Source organism: Rattus rattus, chromosome 2 (assembly GCF_011064425.1).
Source record: "Rattus rattus isolate New Zealand chromosome 2, Rrattus_CSIRO_v1, whole genome shotgun sequence".
Lineage (NCBI taxonomy): Eukaryota > Metazoa > Chordata > Mammalia > Rodentia > Muridae > Rattus > Rattus rattus.
Genome location: NC_046155.1, coordinates 5,060,025 through 5,082,719, shown reverse-complemented (window position 1 = coordinate 5,082,719; position 22,695 = coordinate 5,060,025). Strand labels below are relative to the sequence as shown.

Below are 22,695 nucleotides of genomic sequence, written 5' to 3'. Positions count from 1 at the left end.
CGCTCATCTATCCATCCACTCACCATCCATACATCTACTCAATTCGTCTACCCTTAGGTATACCCGTGACTTATCTATGCACTCACCCACCCACTCATCTATTTATCCAACTTATGACTACCCACCCATCTAACTATCTTTTTTTTGACCAGGCTTTATACTCTTTGCTGGGACATAAAATTCATTGGAGTTTGGAATGTTCCCAGTAGAGTTAAGAGCTGGGCCTGGACAATTTGGAGCTGTGTTGCTAGGCCTGACATTCAGCAGAGCCAGGAAGTTATCTGGATAGGTAACAGCTATTCCTGGCATGGTGTGATGGTCAGCTGCATCACTGTGATCAGCATGATGGCTGGTATGGCTGAAGTTCTGAGGAGGGTAGAGGGCTAGAATGAGGGGGCAGAATGAGGTGGCTGCTGTCCACGGAAGAAGCACCTTAGCCAAGAGGTCCACAAAGAGTGAGGGGGTGGACTCTGAGCCCAGAGCTTGCTAGAACATGGAGTAGACTGTGCTTTTCCAACAGGATTGGATAGGAGAGTTCGGCGGGTCATGGGGGTCTCAGATGAATGCCAGATGGGTCACTAAAAATAACCAAATATGTCATTTTTATGCTAAATCAGATAGAATCTTCAGTTAGATTCCTGGGCAGGCAAGTTGCATCAGGTACTAACCATATAAAAACATGCCTGGGGCTGGAAGAGTCTGAGAGGGAAGGACATGCTACCCAGAGGTCCCCAGGCCTGTGATGTGGGGACAAGGCCTCTATTGTAAGCCTCATAAGGAAGCACCCTGCACACCACTTGCAGAGGGTCAGGGGAGCGGAAGTCCAGGGAGGGCTCCCTCTTCAGACAGGTTCCATTGGATGTAACTGTGGAAGTCTGGCTAGGGGTAGGGGCATTCCTGAATGTGGAACCAGCAGCTAGGGGGAGATGCTCACATGGGGGCAGCTTCTTGGGGATGCCCTGTGCAGAGCAAGGATTCTGATTGCTGGAGAAATGAGAAAGGCCAGCAGAGAATGACACATAGTGCTTCCCAGAGTTCCATTGAATTGCTTGGTAATTTCTCTATTCAAAAGGGCTCCAGGTAAGTTTGAACACTATGAAACCAGTTCTCCATGGTATTGTGGAAACGGTGGCTCTCTGGGCAACTGGCTACTGTGAGTCCATGAATACTGACCCTAGAGCTGATGGAATGAGGCCAGGTACCTTCAACAACCATGGGAATCAGGAACAATGGTGCAGGGTGACCCCTTAAGACAGGGATTCCCTGGAAGCCAGTGTGGGAGAGGAGGGTGGGGAGGAAGGGGCAGGATCCTAAGAAGTATTTTTCCTTTGCATAGTCAGGTACCTGTCAAGGGCTGGGTAAAGTGACTGTGGGGGGAGGGGGGAACAGAGAGCCCCCAGGGACTCCTCCCATCCCTGCCTCCCACTCTGCCTTCACACACTTACTTTCCGGTCGTTGAACTCAACGTTGTCACCTTCATAGTCACCCTGTAAATAAAAGCAAAAGTAAGTTCTGACCATGTCACAGTGTATGAGGTTGACCAGATGTCCCTGCTCCCATGGTCAGGGCTACACCAGTCCTGTGGGCCACTTAGCTGGCTTCTGACACCAGACTCCACAAGCTTTGTCCCCTCTTGACCTAGAGTGGGATCTGAGAGGAGACCCATCACTTTGCCTCGAAGTTGGCAGGGCTAAAGAAAGGGTGTTCTGAGGGGAAAGAAATTCTTTCACCAACAAGAACACAAGGTGTACTTTGTGATGTCCCCAGAGCCCTGTCTAGGCATCTACTGCTAGGTGTCTCACCGTAAGTTCCACAATTTCTGCATGTCTAGATCTCGGAGCCCAACATGGCCAGAGGCTCAGAGATGCAGCCTGATGTTCCTAAGGACACACAGCTAAGTTTGATCAGACCTAGAACTCACAACCAGATCTCTAAAGTCAAAGGAAGAGAGGATCCAAAAGTTGAAAGTGAGGTCCCAAACCACTAAGAAAGAACAGCAAGAAAGTGGTTTTCTACAGCAGTCTCTGTCACATATAATTCACCTGGGCCAGCCACCTGCTTTCCCTAGTCATTGGTAGGTTCAGCTCTGGCCTCTTGGAGTCAGTCTAAGGACCCCTCCATTGGTCAGCAACATTCTCAGTGTCTGCCATCTCCTGCCAGATGGGGAGGATCTGACCATGTCCCTAAGCAAGTGGCCCACTGCTGGGGTCTGAAGACAGTAGGACCAGTTTCCCTCTTGGATTCTTGGGGTTCCTCTTCTGCTCAGGTTCAGATCCTTTGGGTGTTTTCATGAATGAGTCTCATGGCTCCAGTATGGATTCATTCATACCAGAGGCTTGCTCATGGTGACCCAATGCCAACCCGGAAGGAAGCTAAGAAGCCACCAAGCAGCCAACATAAATGTCACCAGCCTTTCTGTACAGGTGACACCTATAATTACTGGAGACCTCCCCAGGGTCTCGCTCAGAACAAGTGATACTTGGTCAGCACACAGGACTAATGCTGGCTACCCCGTTGGCCATGGTGTTCCATATCCACCATGGCTACCCAGCTGGCCATGGCACCCCACATTTGCCTAGAGATATTAGGTGAAAGAATGAGCATTCCACAGGGATGGGGAGAGGGTGAGGATACCCAGGCCAGGACTGAAGACAGGAGCATGGATAGAGGACAACTTAAAAGATGGATGCAGAAGATGCAAACACGCATCATGCACAGTAACGTGAACATAGCCATGGATCCTGTGCTGGCCCAGATTGACCGCACCTAAATCTGTGCTCTCTATTTAAGGACACGGGCATACTTGGCTCCCTTCAAAGTGAGCTACTTCCCCTAGACCCTACAACAAGGTCTTAGTATGTAGCTCATATAAGCCTCAAACTCGCCATCCCCCTGCTTCAGCCTCCTGCTTGATTACATAGCAGTTGTGTGGTACCACTCCTGGCTTCCCTGGCTGCTTCAGTGAGAGCTTTGGTACTTAAAGGGATGGCTACTCTTCAGTTGTTTGCAAGGTGAATGGATAGAAAGTTCCTTATAGTCTAGATGTTCTGGACTCTGCTTCCAGGCTGTGCGTTCCTAGGCAACCTGCCTGAGTTTCACAAGCCTCTGCTTCCCCATCTTTAATGTGAGGTCTGCTTAGTGAAGATGGAGCGTTTGATATTCAGTGAAGGAAGACATGTGGTACCACAGGAGACACGCAGCCAGCTGTCAATAACTTTATCCCCAGTTCCTCACAGGAATCCTGTGACTTCACACAAATTACTAAACCTCTCGGACTCTGTGTCTGCATTGGATTAAATGAGATAAAGTTTCCCCTTGTCCCAGGTCTGAAACCACACAGCATCTACTGTATGCAGTGTTTGGCATGTATAGGTTCTCAGAGGTATTTTCTAATCCTTTCTCTTTAAGGCTTAAAGGGCCAGATCAAAGCATTCCCAGCACTTTGGCTTCTGGGTCCCAGCTACACCAGGGAAAACAGGGCAGAGCTAGGCTGCCTGCTCTGGGCACGACTGAATCCTAGAGTCAAGTGGAGTCCTTCAGAGAGGGAGGTCAACAGTGGAAGAGGGACTTCATGGGAGGGACAAAGAGTACTGTTGGGACCTGAGGGTCCTAGCCTAGAAATGTTCACAAGGGGTTGGGGATTTAGCTCAGTGGTAGAGCGCTTGCCTAGGAAGCGCAAGGCCCTGGGTTCGGTCCCCAGCTCCGAAAAAAAGAACCAAAAAAAAAAAAAAAGAAATGTTCACAAGGAGACATATCCCTTGAGGAGGAGGTTAGAGATCCAGAGTCATGTAAAACACACGCACACGCACACGCACACGCACACGCACACGCACACGCACACACAGTGGCCATATGAAACAAAGGGTGCTGGAGAAAAGGTAGGGGAAACATCGCTGTCAGGCCAGTGGAACAGCACACGTAAAGGCACAATGTGGGGAAGCTGGGCCAACCACCAACCCCAAATCCCCAGCTCTGCAGGTGGGGAAGACTCCAGTTGGGGGTGGGAAAGGAAGCCAAGGTGGCAGATAAGCCTAGATGGCCTCTCTCCCAAGGTCCCCATGTGCTATTTTAGCAATCTTTCTTTTCCTGAAAGTGGTTTCTTGCCCGTGCTTGTTCTGACACCCATATCTGCCCTGCTGTTAGACAGACATCAGCCCTACCAGGACACTGGGTCTCTGACCAGACTGCCCAAGGCCAGTGGAAACAAGATACCAGCATGGGGTCTGGGTCTGCTGACCCCCAGCCCTGTCCTCTTTCCCTCCTGCTCTGGGTTCCTGGACTATGCTAGGGAGTCTCTGTCTGGGACTCACACACCATTCAGACCCTACGACCTGGTCCCTGTTTCTATAAAGACAATGAGGAGAGAACTCTGCACCCCCTCTTCACCCCTGGCCACAGCAAAAGCAAAATTTGTCAAGGAGAGGCCAGCTGGATTTGGACACTCCGCTCAGGAAGCTGGCCATTCCCTGTACACAGAACCCTGGTGGTTGCCAGAACCTGGGGCAGCAGAACCAGAGCCAGGGCAAACACCCTGTGGATCAGCTGGCTGCGAGGTACGGAGGAAGCCAGCCTGGCGTCTCCCACAGTCGCCCCTGTCTTCATGGGATTGTTCTGTCAGCCAAGACTGCTCTGTGTGAGACCTTTCTAACTCCCACTGAGGGGGGAAAGAGGAGGTGAAGCAGGAAGTTATGACCACAGGATAATTGTAGCTCCCAAGGCGGGTGGCCCTTGAAGATTTGGGGAGGTCAAATGATGAGAAGTTAACTATGCATGAAGATTACTTACATCGTGCAGAGGGTACGCAGCTGAGTACACGCCATTGGCCAGGAGGCTGGTGATACCTTTAAAAACAGAGGTAGAGAGAAGTTAAGGACTAGCAGGCCTGCTGCCCCGCATCTGGAAGTCAGAGCCGGTCACAGGGCGTTCCTGCTCACAGGGGGATGCTGCTTGAAGCTTGCACCAGGCTACCCAGAGCCCAGTCACCATCTTGGGGTTCTTCCCCGGGTAGAAGGCAGCAGGGCGAGTTAGCTATCCACTAGAGATGATTTCAACATGCTTGATTGGCAGGGTTAAGAAGACGCAGAGCACACCCCAAGAGGAAGTTCTGTCCCTGAGGAAGGAGGCAGAACAGTTCAGTCACCCCCAAACCTCGGATTCGCTAGCTACCCCCACCGGCCTGAGGGAGAGCCTGCAGATGGACAGATGGCCTCCGAGTGGTCAGAGAAGCTGATCATGAGAAATGACGGATGGGAAATTGATGGTGTCGGGAAACACACATACAATTTGAATTAGCCTGTAGGTTGATGAGAGAAGCGGAAGAGGAGGCCCCGCTCTTACCGTATTTCCCACACTTCCGCCGTTTACTTAGAAGGGCAGAGTCCTTCCTTCTTCCCTCTCCTTGCCCTGTTCACACATTGGCTATTAGTTACACAGAAGGGCCTAGAAGGGTCAAAGCTACAGTTTGGGGAGACAGAGTTGGTGGCGGTAAGGGGCTCACAGTCAAGTGCTCAGGGCAGAAGGAAGATGGCCGGGCCCGGAGCCCACATTGACCTAGGAAAAATAAAAATCTACAACCTATCTCCTGGAAAGAATGCTGTGCCTGGCTCTGGAACCTGGTACTGAAGAGGTGGAGGAGGGTGGGACCTGGGGGGAGGAGGGGATCTTGGGAGACTGCTCTGGTTCTTAGATCCTCATCCCCCAAACTCCAACTGCTGACCCAGAGCCCCCTGGCTGGCAGAAGTATCTTTCTATACGATCTCTTGTGGGTCAGCTTTTCTCAGCAGCCTGGAAGCCTGATTCTCTGCAACGTGGCTAGATGACATTTGAAAAATAACCTTAACAGGGCCCATCTCCTTGGACAGTGGCCTGGAATAGCCCTGAGGGACATGTAGGAATCAAAATCAGAGGTGGCTGGAGCACGCGTCTAAATGTTCACCTCACATCAAAAACGTATGTGGGGTAGATCCTGGCCTGTGGTCTCCTCATTCTTCCTAGGATTCAACCAAGGTGGAGTCTCCACAGGCTCTCCCTTGGGCTTACCAACCCCTCCAAGCCCTCACCTGAGAGGCCTCCCTTGACCTTGGCTCCTAACCACAGGAGCTTCCCCTGCCCTCTGTCTCTGAGACCGCATTCTAGTCTAACTGTCTCCTTGCCCTAGAACATGACCGCCTGAGGGCGGACCCTGGGACAGACAGGGGCTGGCAGGAGCTGGTCACTACTTATAGAAGACCAGTAAGTAACTTTGTAGTCCCCAGAGCTTCTGGGCCAGGTACCAACATGAAGTAGGATTATGAAGGCACCTTGATCTCTCTCTTCTACGCAGAGGCAAGGGAACCAGGGTAGTAAAAATATGGGTGGGAAACAACCCAGCCTCTTTACCTCAGGGTCAAGCTAGAACATGGGTCAGCCCCAGTCCAGCTATGCTCTACAGATCTTTGTGGAAGCCATATTCATTTCTATGGATGGGGCCTGATAGCACCTAGCCTAGAGTCACACACGCTTTCTACTTCTGGTAGCCTTGTCACGGCTATCTCTGAAAGCAGTGACCTGAACAGGCCCCTGAGTGAGTGCAAGACATGTTTGTTCTGGAGTTCCTCACTGTCTGAAGAGACCAGGCCAGTAGGGACAGAACTCCCAGGTTTCTGGGTGGGGCCCCAACTCCCAATGAATCAAGATATGGACTTGGACATTTTAAAGTGTCCCTGTGGCCAACTGTGGGCCACACCAGTCAGGCCACATGCAGTCTCTGGGCCCTGGCAGAACCCCTGCTGCATGACCTGTCTCAGCCAGGCCACACAAAGGCTTGGCCACTGCTCTCTTTGGGTTGCTATTTCCAATGTCCCAGCACTGAGCTGTGATCCTCAGGGGACACCTTTTTATTCCTTCCTATTGGACTTATAATCAAAGAGGGGTTAGGACCCCTTGTGTGTTTCTTTCCCATGGCTTGGGGTCTCTTTGCAGGACCCTGTCCTTATACTCACAAACACCTTCCTCTAAGGAAACAGTACCTCTGGGTGCAGAACACCTGGCTATAAATCCACTGGGAACAGGACCCTGGCACAGCTTTTCTGCCAGTCGCCCAGGTTCTCTTTTCTGAACCAACATAGGCTTAAATCAGATCTCTTTGAGGAAGCCCCAAGCCAGATGCCCACCTCCCACTGAGAGGCAAGATGGACACTGAGAAACTGCTGCTGACCTCAAGTCCACACAGAGTCCTTACCCATGCTGTACTTGGCCTTGGTGCACGTTGTTCTCTTCAGGATTTCATAGACCTAGCGCAGAGGGAGGGGACAAAAAGGGGGGATGGTTACTCTGCTGCTCTGCCAGTCAAAGGCCCACAGTCACAGGGCACTAGGAGGGTCCTGGCCTTGGAACGCCAGCCTGCGACTCCCAGAAGTAAGTAAAGCAGAGGTCACAGAGAACCCTTAGCCTTCACCTCTGGTGCAGGACTGATCCTCCTGGCCTCACAAGGTGCCAGCTGTGTGCAGTAGGCACCTTCCTAGGAACTAAGGGAATAGATGTGTGTGTGTGTGTGTGTGTGTGTGTGTGTGTGTGTGTGTGTGTTAACACAATAGCTGGCTCTGTGTCCTGCTCATTGCCCCTTTTGTGGAGACAAGAACAGAAGCAGAGAGTCCGCCTGCATGCATCTCTGTATGAGCTAGAAGCCCGGAAGAGGGCAAGGTGGGGGCTAGGTCTCGAGAATCCCCCAAGAAGGGATCCCGTCCTTCTTGCCATCCCTTTGACTAATGAGATATTTTTCTTGGTGGCCTCAAAGCCCTGGCTCAGTAGTCTTGTTTGCCTTGGGCTGAGTTGGAAGATCTTATACAAATTACACCACCACCCCCGTGCCTCAATGTAACCCTTTGAGAAATGGGCTTGGGATAAACAGCCATGGCCTAATTACTGTCATTTTATTTTTGAGACCGAGTCTCATGTAGCCCAGGCTGGCCTCAAACATATTGTCAAGGATAAGTTTAAACTTCTGATTGTCCTTCCCTCACTTCCTAAGTGCTGCGATTGGAGGTGTGCACCACCATGCCCGGCATAGGTGGTGCTAAGGATCAATCCGGGGCCTCCTGCCATCTAGGCGAGCACTCTGCCAACTGAGCCACAGACCTAACTCTCCAGATCTACAGAAGACCGTGGCTTAGCATGCTGATCCCCCTCAAAACCCTGAGCTGTGTTCACTCAGGCAAGACCAGTGTCCCTCCATGGCCTCTAAGCCTGCATCACCCTGCTCTGCCGTTACATCTGGACTCCTCTGTCAGCAGTCCCAGTCTCTTGCTGCCCCTCTCTCTAATTCCCTCCTACAGCCTCTGTTAAGTACCTGTCTTTGGAGTCCTAAATGGTGCCCAGGTCACATTAATAGACTTGTGAGGCAGGTCTGTCCCCATCCTGTATTTTTGTCTCACTTTCCCTCCACCGTCTGCCCTGTGGTGGAAACCCCTGCTCGGTTGCTTGCTATGCTCTTTCTCCCTGTCACTCTCTACATCTGTTAGCCTGTGACTTTCTGTTTACTCCACAATCATCTCCTCCTCCTTTCCACTTCTGCAGTCATGACCCCCACATCCATCCACCTCCACCACTAAGGGACCCCACATCCACCCACCTCCACCACCAAGGGACCCCACATCCACCCACCTTCATCATGTGACCCCACATCCATCTACCTCTACCACCACATGACCCACATCCATCCATCTGTACCATGTGACCACACACATACCTTTCACCCATTCCCCACAGTTGACCCACCCCCCGCTGGGAGTGAACATAGCTGATTATATTAAAAAAACTTTGCCCAGCAACCTTTTATGACTCCCCACTGCCTGCAGGCTCACTGTCTAAGATCCCAGAGAGCACAATGGGCCCTTGTCTCTTGGAACCTGCTGGTCTCTGACTCCAAATTGCTTGTACATGGAGCCACCCTAATGCCAGGAGAGAAGTGGCCAGTCCAAGTGGAGGAAGAGACTGCCACACCTGGGTCTAAACTGTGAGACCTGACTAGCCAGCCACAGATCTGTGAATCAGCAGATGCCTTTGGAGCACAGAGGTGGTCTGTCTACACACAGGCCTCCAGGATCTCTTGGAATCAGTGTCCTTCCTTCGTTCCTCCAGCAGCAAACACTCATGGCTCTCCACATCTGTCGTCCCCAGCGCAATGGCTCTCTGGCTCAGTAGAAACGGTAACATTCAGGGGAACCTCAGACTAAATGATCTCACAGCTAATCACCAGGAAGAGGTATCAGAATTATTCACAGCCCCTTCAGCTTGTCACCTCCCCACAGCAGAAGTGTGCTTGTAAACGCTCTTCTGGAGGCATTTGATACCCTGGAAAGTGTGCGAAGCCAAGGTGCACTCATATTGAAGCACAGGCACACAGCTGTTACAGCGGGAGAGACGCTGTGCTGTTCATACTGTAGGGCTTCTCCCAAGAAGCAGACATCTTAGAGGCTGTCTCACAGACATGCTAGCCTCAACTCCTTTGGAGGCCAGGAGGGGGTATGGCTGTCCCTCAAACACACCAGTCCCGATTCCACCAGAGACCATGCCTTTGCTCAGGTTCCTCATTGCCTGTGACCATGAAATCTAATTGTCAAAATTAATCAATACTGGGCAGGCCAAATGGCCCAACAGGTAAAGGTCCTTTCTTTCTCTCTCTTTAAAGATTTATTTATTCATGTATTTAATTTTAGTTATATGAGTGCGTCTGCAGGTACAGCTGCATGTCAGAAGAGGGCATCAGATCCCATTACAGATGGTTGTGAGCCATCATGTGATTGCTGGGAATTGAACTCAGGACTTCTGGAAGAGCAGCCAGTGCTCTTAACCGCTGAGCCATCTCTCTCAACCCCAGGGAAAGGTTCTTGCTGTCAAGTTTGACCATCTGAGTTCAGCCCCAGAAGGAGAGAAACAACTCCCTTGGGTTCTCCCCTGACCTCTATACATACCCTGTAGAGCATGTCTCACCACACCCAATAAATAAGTTAATAGGCATGCAAAAAATTAAATTAACATCAGTGATAACAGGACTACACTGTGCCCATGGGACTGTCCTGATGGGGGTGCTACCTGCCCCTGTTGGTGACAAACAATTAGTCTTGTTTCTGACACAGGTTCGGGAACTGTTCTACAGACACAGGTGAAGGAAGAGGCAGCTGAGGGAGCATCTGCCTGCCCTGGGTCTGAGTGTTTCTCACCAAAAGGACCCGTGTCAGCCCCCTTCAGGGTGAAGGCTGCAAGAAGACTGGGTTCCCTGTGCCAGGCAAATGGGCAGCCTCCCCTCAGCCCTTGCTGCGACCCAGCCAGGCTGGATGCTCGAAGAGAACAGAATAGGCCTTAACTGCCAGGCAAATTTCTTGTTTAGACAGAAATTGGGTCCTGTGGCACGCACAGTCCCATCTTGGCTGGCAGTCAAGTTGGCAGCTGAAGGATAAACACTAGTCCGGTGCCCTGAGCAGGGCAGGGTGGCCTGCATGTTCAGATTGCAACCTAGGCTGGAGGCACTGGCAAAGGCCTTGGGATGTTATCCGAATACATGTGCCTGGGCTCGGCTGCCTGGCCTGCTCTGGCATCCTCGGCCAAGCCCCTTGCAAGCTTGGTCTACCAGGATCAAGTGACAAAGGGGGCTCTGTAGGCTTGGCTGGAGCTCAGCCTGGAGGTCCCCTCCCCCAGCTTCCTGCAGCTTAGCTCTTTCTCACGCTCCTCCTCCAAACTGAGCAGCCAGGGCCTCCCTCCCATGGGCCACCCACTGCCCTCCTGATTCATTATTCTAATTATTTTTGTCACAGGCAATTAGAGCTGGCTTCCACCCTGAGGAGTTTCAGAGAAATGAAATGATCACTGGGGTCCCCGGGGGCACCCCTCTGATGAGGCAATTCCAGGACGCCTACTCACTATTGTGCTCCGGGTTTTGCTGTCGAAAAAAGAGTCCCTGTCAGTCAGGTCGAATCTGTAGGAACAGAAGGAGACAAGGGGATTGCTGTAGGCCTTGGGGGACTCCAAGCCTGGGGACTTATCCTCTCTCCAATAACAGTGAACATGAGGGGCCTAACCACCCTCATAGCAGGCACGAGTCCCCCTGTCCCTGGACATGGGGTTAGCAGATCTCATTAGCCCTATGTGGGAGCCTCTGAGACCTCCCATTGCTGGGAAGGGAACTAAGGGTACCCTTTAGCTCTGATACATTGCTTTTTATTTGAATCAAGGTCTCATGTAGCCCAGGCTAGTCTCCAGCCAGCTGTATAGGTAAGGATGGCCTTAAACGCCTCATCCCCCTGCCTCCACCTCCTTAGTACTGCGAATGCAGGCATGTGTGACCATTCTCAGTCAAGCCTTGTTTTGATGATACCTCTCGGGGCAGGGGGGCAGGCAGTCTTTCAAGCCCCTGTTTCAGTGACAAGAAGATGACAGTGTCACCCCTCCACACAATGGTTTCCGCTTTGAGGAGGTTGTCCCTGGAAATGGTTTACGTTTAGGTGCCCTGAGTCACACAGAGATTACCTGAGGTTTCTGGGGCACAGGAATATCTCTAAAGTCATTGTTTCTTGGGGGTGCTTAGTGGAGAAGGAGAGGGTGGAAATGAGCTAGGTATGGATAATGGGTGTGGCCCTCTCATGTCCCTGAGCTGGCAGAGGCCACTGGGCAAAGGCTGGTCAGTACAGTGAGGGCAGCGCATGGCTCCCCCACAGCCACTACTATCTTTGCAGAGCATAGAGCTCTATTCTGAGTTAAAATGTGGGTGTATGCTCCTTGCCCCCTGAGGCCAAAACACCCCAAAGCCACCTGCCCCCGGGCCTCGCCATCTAAACTACCTGAGTTCCTGGTACTCCAGCCTTTCCTCCCATTTCTGCCAGCAAGGCCAGGCATGGGTAGGCCTTCCAACTGCCACTGCTGAGCCAGGTAGCTATGTACGCCCACCTCCTGGGAACAAGGAGGATGGAAGGGTCCGGAATGGGCTCAGCACTGCCAGGCAACAGATCTCCAGGGCTTTGGGAGTCCCTTGAGGGAGGCTTCTTGCTCAGTTGATTGCTGCCTCACCAGCTGCTCCACCTGGGGATGCTGAGGCTTCGTGTCAAGGAACCAGTGCTCGAAGGGACCAGGCTAGAGCTGGGTAGCCCAGACCTATCTAGCCAGGGCCCAGGTCGTTTTCCCTAAGCATTCCCAAGCGAGGCAAAACTGCAATCCCTCTCTCCTCTGTGACCAAGGCCCTTGGAAGTTGCTTCCTCAGCCTCTTCTGAGCTCCCCGTTACATGGTGCTTAGAAGAATGTGTTCCCTTGTTCCGGGTGGGGAGTGGGGCGTCAGCTGGGACTTCTCACTCACAAGTGTTGCTTCTCCCTGGAGAAGGGGTAGGAGAGCCTCTTTGTGGTCTGTGGTCTGTGCTCAGCCACCTTGGGCTGGATGGGGTCTGTGATCTTCTGCAGAACCGAGTTGATGGTTTTCAGGAGGCCTCGGGTCTCACTGATGTGGTACACCTGTGGGCAAGACCAGGCGGGGAGGTGAGGCGCTCTACCAAGCTCTGACTTTTGTGGTGGTTGGTTAATACTGCTTGTCAACACGATGGGATTTAGGTTCACCATGGAAACAAGACCCCGGGCTTGTCTATGTTGAAGTTTCTAGATCGGGTTAACTGAGGTGGAAGATACACCCTGAATGTGGACAGAGTCGCCCCATGGGCTAGGGTCTCAGACTGAATAAAAAAAGGAGAGAGCTGAGCGCCAGTGTTTGTTTCTCTCCTTCTGATTATGGATACAGCATGAGTAGCTGTCCCACACCCCTGCCTTCATGCTGTCCACACCATTGTGGCTGTATCTCCATAAACTGTGAGGCAAATAAATCCTTCTTCATTAAGTTGCTTTTGTCAGGGTAATGTGTAAAGTGACTAAGTCGGAGTGCCTATTCTTGGATGGGGAGAAAAACATAGCCCTTCCTGGGAACAGAGCAGCCGGGCGTGGGGGTGGCCAGTGTGCCCCGTATCTGTGGTTTCAGGCCTACCCAAAGAGCTCGGCATTTTAGGAGAGCTGGGCCAACAGCTCAATTATAACACATTCTAGCAAACATTTGCCCCAAATGTGTCTTCTGTTTCCAGAGCCGTAATCCAGCGGCTTCAGTGGATCTGAGAAGCCGCACGGAGTGGTCCCCCTTCCACCCACACACGTAAATATGGACTCAGCCCAGCCTCCCTGGCAGGCTGCTCTTCAGTCATAAAGTTTTCAGAGATTAAAAGGAAAAAATCCCAGCAAGCTAGAAAATGTAATTAAATTGAATCTGATAAATTATCTGAGACCCCACAAGCATCAAAGAAGCCGGGCCTCAAGCTGAACTATATTTGTTCAGGTCAAATTCCTGGGGCGGAGCCAGCAGCTTTCAACCAGGATCTTTTCTTGGTGTCCTGGCAGGGTGTGGTCTCTCTTACTCTCTCCTTTTAAGAGTGTGTTTTGTGTGTGTGTGTGTGTGTGTGTGTGTGTGTGTGTGTGTGTGTGTGTACAGGTGCCTACAATGGCCAGAAGAGGGTGCTGAATCCTCAGAAGTTGACATTACAGTGAGCTCCCCTTTGTGGTCCTGAGATCTGAACTCCGGGCCTTGGCAAGGCACCTGAATAGCCCTGGCCTAGAGTCTCTAAAGACCACGCCAGGCACAGTCAGCTGTTTCACAGTGGATAGGAATTCTCCCCTTGTGTCTCTGTCCCCTGTGTCCTCATTCCCTCTTCCAGGTGTCCTCATATCAAGGCCAGTGTTTTGTGATAGAAACACTCCCACCCACCTTCTTCGTGGGCATCTTCAATTTCAAAAACTCAGCTTCCCTGCAGAGCACATGCCAGGGTGCATGGATCTTCACAAACCCGACACCATGGATTTTGGTCTAGAGGGGGAAAAAAGGGCCATTAGTGTGTTTGGCAGTTAGACCCCCTTTCCACCTTGGTACCCAGCTGTAATTGTTGAGGTGTGGCTGTCTTTGCCTGCCACCAGTCCCATGACAGTACCCAGCAAGGCTAGGGACCTTCCTTCTATATAGCACTTTGTGCAAGTATCCTAGGGTACCCAGGTCACAGCCAGGGAGGCTTCTGAGGGGTATAAAACACTTGGGAAGTTTTCAGGGGTTAACTGAGAGCTCCCCAAAGCCTAGCAACAACAGAGGACCATTCATGATTCCAGATCCACACTCCACAGCCTTGACTGGGGCCTCTTAGGGCTCACTGCTCTTAGGGTGCGGGGGTCATGCAGTCCTCTCTCCCTTCTTGTAGCCTAACTTCAGTTCCCTTGCATATCTCTGACCTTTATCCTTGAAACAGTGACAGTCTGACACAGGGACACCAAGTGCCGTTTTGACTTGGGGCAAGTGTGATGGTTATTTTTGTCAATTTGACTCAATATAACATCATGCTGGTCTGTGAACATGTTTCCATGACAGACTGTCTTAATGAACTGGAAGACCTGCCCACTGTGGGTGGCACCATTCCCTGGGCTTGGGATCTTAGCTTGTATAAGAATGGGAGAAGCAAGCTAAGGATAAGCACACATGTATTAACTCACTGCTCTCGATTGTGAGTAGTACCAGGTGCTTCAAGTTCCTGTTGCCTGACTTGCCTCCAGTGATGAACTACAATCCGGAGTTGTGTCTCTCTGTTGAGTGACAGGAAGGGAACCCAAGGGCTACTAACTGGCAGCCACATTAATGGCTTCACAAGAACTGATTGCTATCCCCTGCTGGAAAGGAAAAGCATCAGTGCACAAGGGACACTGAGGTTTGTGGAGAGTCCTTTTAGCCTACCAGCTCTTGGCTAGCAGATCCCATCCAATTTAGACCCAAGCTGTGCTTCCCCAAAGACAGAAGTACTATGACTGGCCCCAGGTTCTCTATAGACACATGTCCCTTGGAAAAGGCCCTTTATCAAGAGATAGGTAACTACGTAGTCACACAAACATGTAGGACATTGCCCAGATCTTTCCCAAGACCTCCCATGGAAGACTGGTCCCTGCCTGAGGGTCTACAGGGTCGACAGTTCTGAGATCTGAAGGAGTTTGTCACAGGGTACAAAGCAGCCAGTGTGACCTGCCCACCTCAGGACCAGAGACTGAGTGAGTGGCCCAGCTGGAAGATGTCCTGCAGGCTGCTGGACTGCAAAAAGAAATGGGCCAATGTCATCTGAGGATGATCTATAAGAAAAAACATTCCGGGATGCTGAGGCAGGATTATTTCTAAGGCTCTTCTGCTGTTCTGGGTTACACAGTGAGTTTCAACCAACCAACCAACCAATCAAATTAACCGATCATCTGAGAAGGGGGAAGAAGTAAGCACACTTGTCCAGAGCTAATGCCAAGAAGTTGGTGCCTCTGGGAGCTCACACAGCAGCACAAATCTCCCACCTGGCACAAAGAGGTAGCTCACAATGGAGACGTAGCAAAGTTGGTGGAGCACTTGCCTAGCAAGCATGAGGCACTGGGTTCAAGCTCCAGGACCCCATAAACTGGGTGAAGTGTTGTATGTCTGTAATCTCAGCACTCCAGAGAGAGAGAGGCAGGAGATCAGAAGTTGAAGATCATCCTTAGCCCAGGCCAGCATGGGCTACAAGACACTCTGTCCCAAACAAGATAGTTCAGGCCAGACTCAGGGAGGGAAGGCTTTGGCTACAGGCCTGCTCTTCCTCTATGAAGAGACACATCTCATTCCAGGATACAGAAGACACCCCACAGTCTTAGGATGGAAATCCCTGGTCCGTCTGCATCCTGGGTGCAGGTGGGATGGGCCTGGGAGGCCTCGATCTGAATCCTGCTCAGCCTGAATGGTCTATGGCAAGTGTCTTAACGTCTCCAGACCCTGTTCCCTCATCTATAAAGCAGGTGATATGAGGTCTGGTTTGAAGACAGACAGGGCCCTTAGCTGTTGAGCTCCAGCCTTGGGCCTACAGGTAAAGTCAATACAAGGGACTGAAGGAGCTTAAGTACAGCTTCAGCCTGGCTCAGACACAGATTAGGCCATGCCTGCTTTGGTCAGTCCTGTCACACAGTCCCTAGCCCTGGTGACTCACAGGCTGATGTCATGGGACATCCCTGAGTCAGGGGGCATGTCTGTTGTCTAGTGAGTGGTGGAGGCTAGCTTTTCCACTACAGATCCAGATTCCACTCTGTGTAGTGTTTGCCTGCACGCAAAGACCCAAAATATTCTTTGCAGTGCCAGCATCCCTGGGAAAGTAGGCCCTGTTGACGTGAGCACTCGGGTCTCTCCCAAGGAAACATCTGGTTGGTGAATGGGGTCGTGGGACCCATTTAGCAAAAGCACACTAAGATGTTTAAAAGACGTGGTACCCTGCCTGACCACAGCACTCCCACAGTAGGAGGAGCCTGGGGCCTGGCCAGGTCTCTGCAGCCACAGTCAAAGGCTGCAAAGGGCTAAGTTCTATCCCCGCTCCTAAACCCTAGCTGTTGCATTTGAAATCACAAACTCGTGGACATAAGGCACGGAGGAGGGACAGCCTAGCTAAGCCACAGCAACCTGTGAAGGGACAGGTCCCCAAGAAGCCCCCATCCAGAGGACAGGTTAAGTCAAACCAACTAGAGCTCAGCTAAGGAATTATTGACTTCTATCCTGAGCCCCAGCTGAAAGGACTATTAGGTCACTAGAAATGGTTCTAGAGCCACCTTTACAGAAGGAGCCAGGCATGGTGGCTCATTCCTGCAATCCTAGCACTTGAGAGATTAAAGCAGAGTTCAAGACTTGTCCTGTGTTGCCAGCCTGGGCTACATACTGACTTCTAGGTCACCCTGGGCTACATTGTGAGACTGTCTCAAAAACAAACAAACAAACAAACAAACAAACACTGGAAGAAAACTAAACTAAAACTTTGATCAGGCAGGTGGCACAAGTCCATAACCCCAGACAGGCAGGAGAGTCAGGAGTTCAAAGCCAGCTTCACCAACATAGCAGGGTCAAAGCCACCATGAGACTCCATCTCAAAAGAAGGAGGAAGAGAAGGAGGAGGAGGAGGAGGAAGAAGAGGAGGGAAAAAAAGGACAGGAGTGGGAGGTTCCATGAAGGGTTCATGTGGCTGAGGGCACCAAGTTACCACCACATCCTTATGCCTAGAGGCCTGTGTACCAGTCACTCAAGGTAATAATAGCAAATATCACCCACCTGCCTAACGCTAATTCCCACTGGCAATGGCTGCCTGCACAGATGTGAGCTTGAGACAGATGGTTTTACTTCTGTGTGCCTACCTATCCTACCCACACGGCACATGGCACAGAGTATTCAATGAGTAAGTGATAGAGGAACAGGAGGGGCCAGTCTTTAGTAGGCACCTACTGTATACCAGATGTGGACAGCACCAGCATCTGGCCCCGGTCTCGGTTTCTCTCAAACCTCCTGGTCTGCCTCAGTGTACCCCTGTGGATGATGAGGGGCTGGAAAGACCTGTAGACATTTGATCCAGAGGTTCGAGCAGCAGGTGTGGCATGGGAACTCAATCTGGTGCTCCCTTGTCATGTTCCCACTGCTCCTCCACCCACACAGCTCCCAGAGGGTGAGGCATGCCCATGGGGTTGGGATATGTTGCCACTAGTGTGCAGCCTGGGTGGGGAAGCCTTGCACGCTAACTGGCGTGCTCAGAGTGTAGGTACTACTGGCCATGTTCACAGTGTGAGGGAGACTTGGAGTCCACAGCAAGAGTAGGTTTGGGAGCAGGGGTGCCCATCTACCCTCAGGGCTGTCCTCTTGTTGCTATCTTTAGATTTAAGCCTTGGGCACTGGGAAGCCATGGACTGGGTCTCAGTGAGTGGATGACACTCAGTTGACCTTTGTCAAAATATGGCAGGGACAGGCCCTGGATGTGCTTCTCCCTAGTCCTGGGCCCGAGGCCTGCGGGATGACAGAGATAACAGCAGGTGGATCCAGTCATACCTCTGCTGCTATTGAAGGTGGAGCCATCCCCCTGGGGCAACCCTCCATGGAAAACAAAGAATGCTGGCTACAATTAGAAAAAAATAAAATCAATGCCCTGTCTTCAAGATTCTGCGCAGCAGGAACCAGGACAGAGAGCCACAAGCCATGCTATGATAGCAAATGCAGATCCAGAAAGGACACTAGAACCACGTCTTCAGCGGGTGGTGACGTCTACTTTTGTGGTGGTGACCAGGCCTGGCTTGAACTGGCTTCAATGGCCACCCAGCCTTGGTGGGAAGGAACCATGGTCTTCTTCTGACCCCAGGGCAGTGGGTTGGTGGCTGGTGGAGAACTCGAGGGTGCAGGAGGATTTAACTCAGGAATGAGCAGACACCATTGAACACCCTACGTTCCCATGAGCATGCCTGCTCCTCAGAGTTACCCTGAGGAGCATGGAGAAGGGAAGTGAGGGAGAGAAGAGGAGGACTGAAGAGGAGTGAAAAACACCCGTGAAGGTGTGATGCTTCAGCTGTCTCTGTGGCCTTGGGGCAGTCAGCCCAAGCCTCGGGAATGCCTCAGGGTTTCAGGAGGTCCTGGATGGGCACAAAACCAGCTCAGCTCACTGGGTTTAAACAACCCAGGGACACAGCCAGGGAGAACCAAGTGACAGAGACAGAAGCCAGTGCTCTTGGCTGGAGAGCGTGAGCTCATTAGATGGATGACAGACAGGTCAGCCCTGCTCACCTCAATTACAGACATAAACTTCAAGACAGGAAGGCCTGGAAAGGACAGGAAACTATTAAAAAGTGACACAGCCAACTTGGGGAAGAACCAAACAGAACGTCTAGAAATTAAAAGACTTGTACTGAGAACTAGAATCTTGACATGGTGTTGGCAAACAGAGCCCCCAAAGAAAGCAGGATTAAAGGATGGGTGTGGGCCGGAGGTATCCAAGAGAACTTGAGGACATCTGCTTACTTCCACAGGGTGCTTCTGGGTTGTGGCCTACCTCAAGTTTTCCAACTAACAGCTGCCGGCAGAGTTCCTGGCAGACTCCTGTAGGCCTGGCCATACAGAGGGTCTCAGAGGGCAGCCATAATGGGACTGGGTTTACTTGAAGCCACTTGCCTCCCCTACCCAGGGTGAGGTGTATAGTCAGGTGGGAAGGGCTGGGGAGACTCAGTCAGGAAAGTGCTTGCAAGCATGCTAGAGGACCTGAGTGGATCCTTGGAATCCATATTGTGGAGCATAGTAGTTGGTAATCCCACTGCTGGGAAGCAGAGGCAAAAGGATCCTTGGGGATTGATCAGCCAGGATAGCTAACCAGCTAGCCAATGAGAGACTGACTGTGTGTCAAGGAACAAGGGGGAAAGTACCTTAGGCATGACAGCTAAAGTTGTCTTCTGGCTTTCATATGTATGCATGTACACAAACATGACTTCACACATACACATGTGAATATACATACACATGTAAATACACACATGTGAATACACACACATGTGAATACACACACATGTGAATACAGAGAGAGAAAGAGAGATGGAGGGAGGGAGGGAGGGAGGGAGGGAGGGAATACACACATATGTGAATACACAGAGAGGGAGGGAGGGGGGGAGGGGAGGGGGGAGGGAGGGAGGGAGGGAAGGAGGGAGGGAGGGAGGGGAGGGAGGAGAGGAGAGAGGGAGGAGAGGGAGAGAGAGAGAGAGAGAGAGAGAGAGAGAGAGAGAGAGGTGTTCAGGATCACAGAAGCATATTTCTGTAGAACAAAGCAGGCTAGAGGGACAGCAGTAGTGCCAGAGGCCAAAGCTTCAGGGACCAAAGAAAGAGCTGAGTGGCAGTAGAATTGGGAGTTAGGGCTCTATCCAGCCTGTATGTCAGCATCGAAGCATTGAGAGGCCAGTTCTCCCTGGGAAGAGATTGTGGGGGAGTGCTGCACATATTAGGGTGAGCAACTCAAAGGCAGGGAGGCGTCTTTGGGTGGCTTTCTAGACAGATCTACAGCCTGGGACGCAGGAGTAGGGTAAGAGGTGAGTTGGATTGAGCTGTGCGCCTACACTTTGCCAGGAAACCCACAGAGGAGGGCTGGAGGCAGCTTGCTTCCAGGCCTCTGAATCCCACAGACTGGTTTTTTGCTTTCCTGGTTTTGAAGGGATAGGAGAAGGCATGAGACCCCTTACATCCAGGACCAACAGCCTCGTCACATGAAGGAGCCCAGGGCTGCAAGGTTCTATCAAGCTCTAGAATTGCCTGCAAGCACTGGAGACGCAGGAAATGGATACTCCTGCCCCTACCCACACCCTGGAACCATGGTTAACTTTGCCCTCTAACTTCCCCAGTCACCTTGTAGAGGGTGGGAGGGGGTGTCCGCAGGCAAGGAGACCTTTCTCTATCCTTCTCCTCATGGACATGACTTCTGATTCTGCATCTGCATGGAGACATCTGAAGTGTCTCCCTGGATGCTTCCCCCATATTGGGCTCCCAACATCCAGAAATGCCCCTACGAACTGCTCACTCCCTAGACGTGGCCCCAGCCTGACTGTAGCATCCATAGAGTGATGCCCCCCCCCACTTGAGAGGCTGTGTCTCCCGCAGGCTGTGTCCCCCAGTTTGGCACGAATGCAGCGCAGCGGCATGAGATCAAACAGGCACTGGTGGGGTTCTGTGTCCACTGACTTAGGAGAATCTGCCAAAGCAGGGTCAAGTGCAGTGTCAGGGCTGTGAAGGCCCCAGCCGCCCCCAGTAGACACAGCCAGGGCTTAAGCCTGTGGTGTTCTTAGCAATGACCCCGAAGACATAAATAATGCCCAGCAGGCTTTAAGGCTCCGCTTCAAAAATGCTAATGGATTTTCTTGGAGGAAAACACACTGGTCACAAATTTCTCTTGTCTCTTTAATGGGAACCCTGGAAGCTGATCCCGGGGGGAGAGGGGGTGTGTGTGTGTGTGTGTGTGTGTGTGTGTGTGTGTGAGAGAGAGAGAGAGAGAGAGAGAGAGAGAGAGAGAGAGAGAGAGAGAGAGAAGCAGGGAAGGGGGAGGAGAAAGGGGGAGGAGGAAGAGGGAGAGAAGGGGATGAGGGAGGGAGAGAGGGAGGCAGAGAGAATTGTAGACAAAAAGGGAGCTAGGGAGGAACAAAGACAGAAGAAAGAAAAAGAAAATGGGTGAGAGAGGAGGTGAGAGAAAGAAGAAACAGACAGGGGAAGAGACAGGGTCTTAAGATCTCCATCTCATGACAAGCAAGGCTTCTTGTCATTCTCTACCACGCAGTTGATCTAGGGATTCCTGACCCCTCAAGGGCAGCAGGTGGTGAAGGACCCCTGTGGCATTCACCCACCCTGGCTCTCTCTGTGAGGCATCTTGGGTTTCTCTGGGTGGAGGGCTGTCACTCTATGGGTGCTACAGTCATACTGGGGCCACCTTTGGGGCTGAGCAGTGGTAGGGGCATTCTTGGATGTTGGGAGCCCTTTTCTGGGGATGCATCCAGGGAGACAAGTACCCTCCTTTACTGCTCAAGGGATAGTCTAGAACCCTGGGACTACTGAATCAGAGCCTGTGTTTGCACAAGCCTGTGGGTGTATGGGTGTACAGGGTGCATTTTGACCCCATGGGAAGGCAGGCCAGCCCAATCAAGGCAGACCTGGTTCTATGCTAGGCTGCCAACCTACCTTGCACAAGAAGCGAGCCCCGCTCCTCTACCACAATCGCTGAAGCCCTCTTGCCACCCTGACTTGTCCCCGCTTGAGAGCAGAGTTTTATTCAAGGGGTGGGTTTAATGGGCTGCATTCCTTCAACAACTGCTCAAACGCCACTCCTGAGACTAGTGGGTGTGCCCTTATTTGGAGAGAGGGTCTTTGCAGATGTAAGCAGGCTGAGATAAAGCAAAATGAGATAGGGTGGGCCCTTCACAGAGAGACTGTGAAGATGAGGAGGGGACATATGAGCTACAGCAGAAGAGGCCAGAGTACAGCTCTGTCCCACACCCTGGTTTCTGACCTGTGGTTGCCAGAATGTAAGAAATGCAATTCGTGCTGCCTTAAATCACCTACCCATCTGTGCTCACCTGTCACCTGGTCACTAAGAGCCGTTCTCTGCATGGTGGAGTGCCACATGCCATTCCTAATACTTTGGGACAGTAAGTTGGCCTCAGTGAGAGAGAAAGCACAGAGGGGCTCTGGTCTGCACGGGGCTAATTCTGGGTCAAATTCTGCCAGCCCAAACTCACAACCTAATAGCAAAAAGCAGAAAAATCCATCCCCAGAGTGTTAGCGTTATGGCTTTAATCCCAGCATGAGGAGGCAGAGGCAGAGGCAGAGGCAGAGGCAGAGGCAGAGGCAGAGGCAGAGGCAGAGGCAGAGGCAGAGGCAGAGGCAGAGGCAGAGGCAGAGGCAGAGGCAGAGGCAGAGGCAGAGGCAGAGGCAGAGGCAGAGGCAGAGGCAGAGGCAGAGGCAGAGAGGCAGAGGCAGAGGCTCTGAAGAGTTTGAAACCAGTTCTAGAACAGCCAGGGCTAGAGACCTCCCTTACAGAGGTGGGGGGAGGAGGGAGAGAGAGGAGAGAGAGGAGAGAGGAGAGAGGGGAGAAGGGAGAGGGGAAGGGGAGGAGATAGGGCTTGGAAGGAAGAGGGGAGAGGGGTAGTGGGGGAGAGGGGAGAGAAGGGGGGAGGGGGAAGAGGGGGGAGGGAGGGAGGGAGGAGAGAGATTGATCTAATGTGGTCATTTTTCTGGGCACAGACTGTGACCCCAACTTTGGTATCACCACAGACCGTGTGGTATATACCCACTTTTCATTAGTCTGTAGAAAGCTGGGCTAGAGACCTCTGCAA

General features: G+C 51.9%; 1 protein-coding gene across 2 annotated transcripts in view; it reads right to left on the bottom strand.

Moving 5' to 3' along the window:
* The window catches only part of Ano1 (anoctamin 1), a 90,391-nt gene that overhangs the window by 54,538 nt on the left and 13,158 nt on the right, over window positions 1-22,695 (bottom strand). The window contains exons 3-9 of one of the 2 annotated variants that reach the window (XM_032891316.1): window positions 13,763-13,861; window positions 12,323-12,474; window positions 10,897-10,951; window positions 7,220-7,271; window positions 5,338-5,403; window positions 4,786-4,841; window positions 1,446-1,487 (exon numbers count right to left, since the gene is read on the bottom strand). In XM_032891316.1, coding sequence (XP_032747207.1) covers window positions 1,446-1,487; window positions 4,786-4,841; window positions 5,338-5,403; window positions 7,220-7,271; window positions 10,897-10,951; window positions 12,323-12,474; window positions 13,763-13,861 — 522 coding nt within the window. The remainder of the gene's footprint in view (window positions 1-1,445; window positions 1,488-4,785; window positions 4,842-5,337; window positions 5,404-7,219; window positions 7,272-10,896; window positions 10,952-12,322; window positions 12,475-13,762; window positions 13,862-22,695) is intronic. The other variant, XM_032891317.1, reaches the window with a different exon arrangement.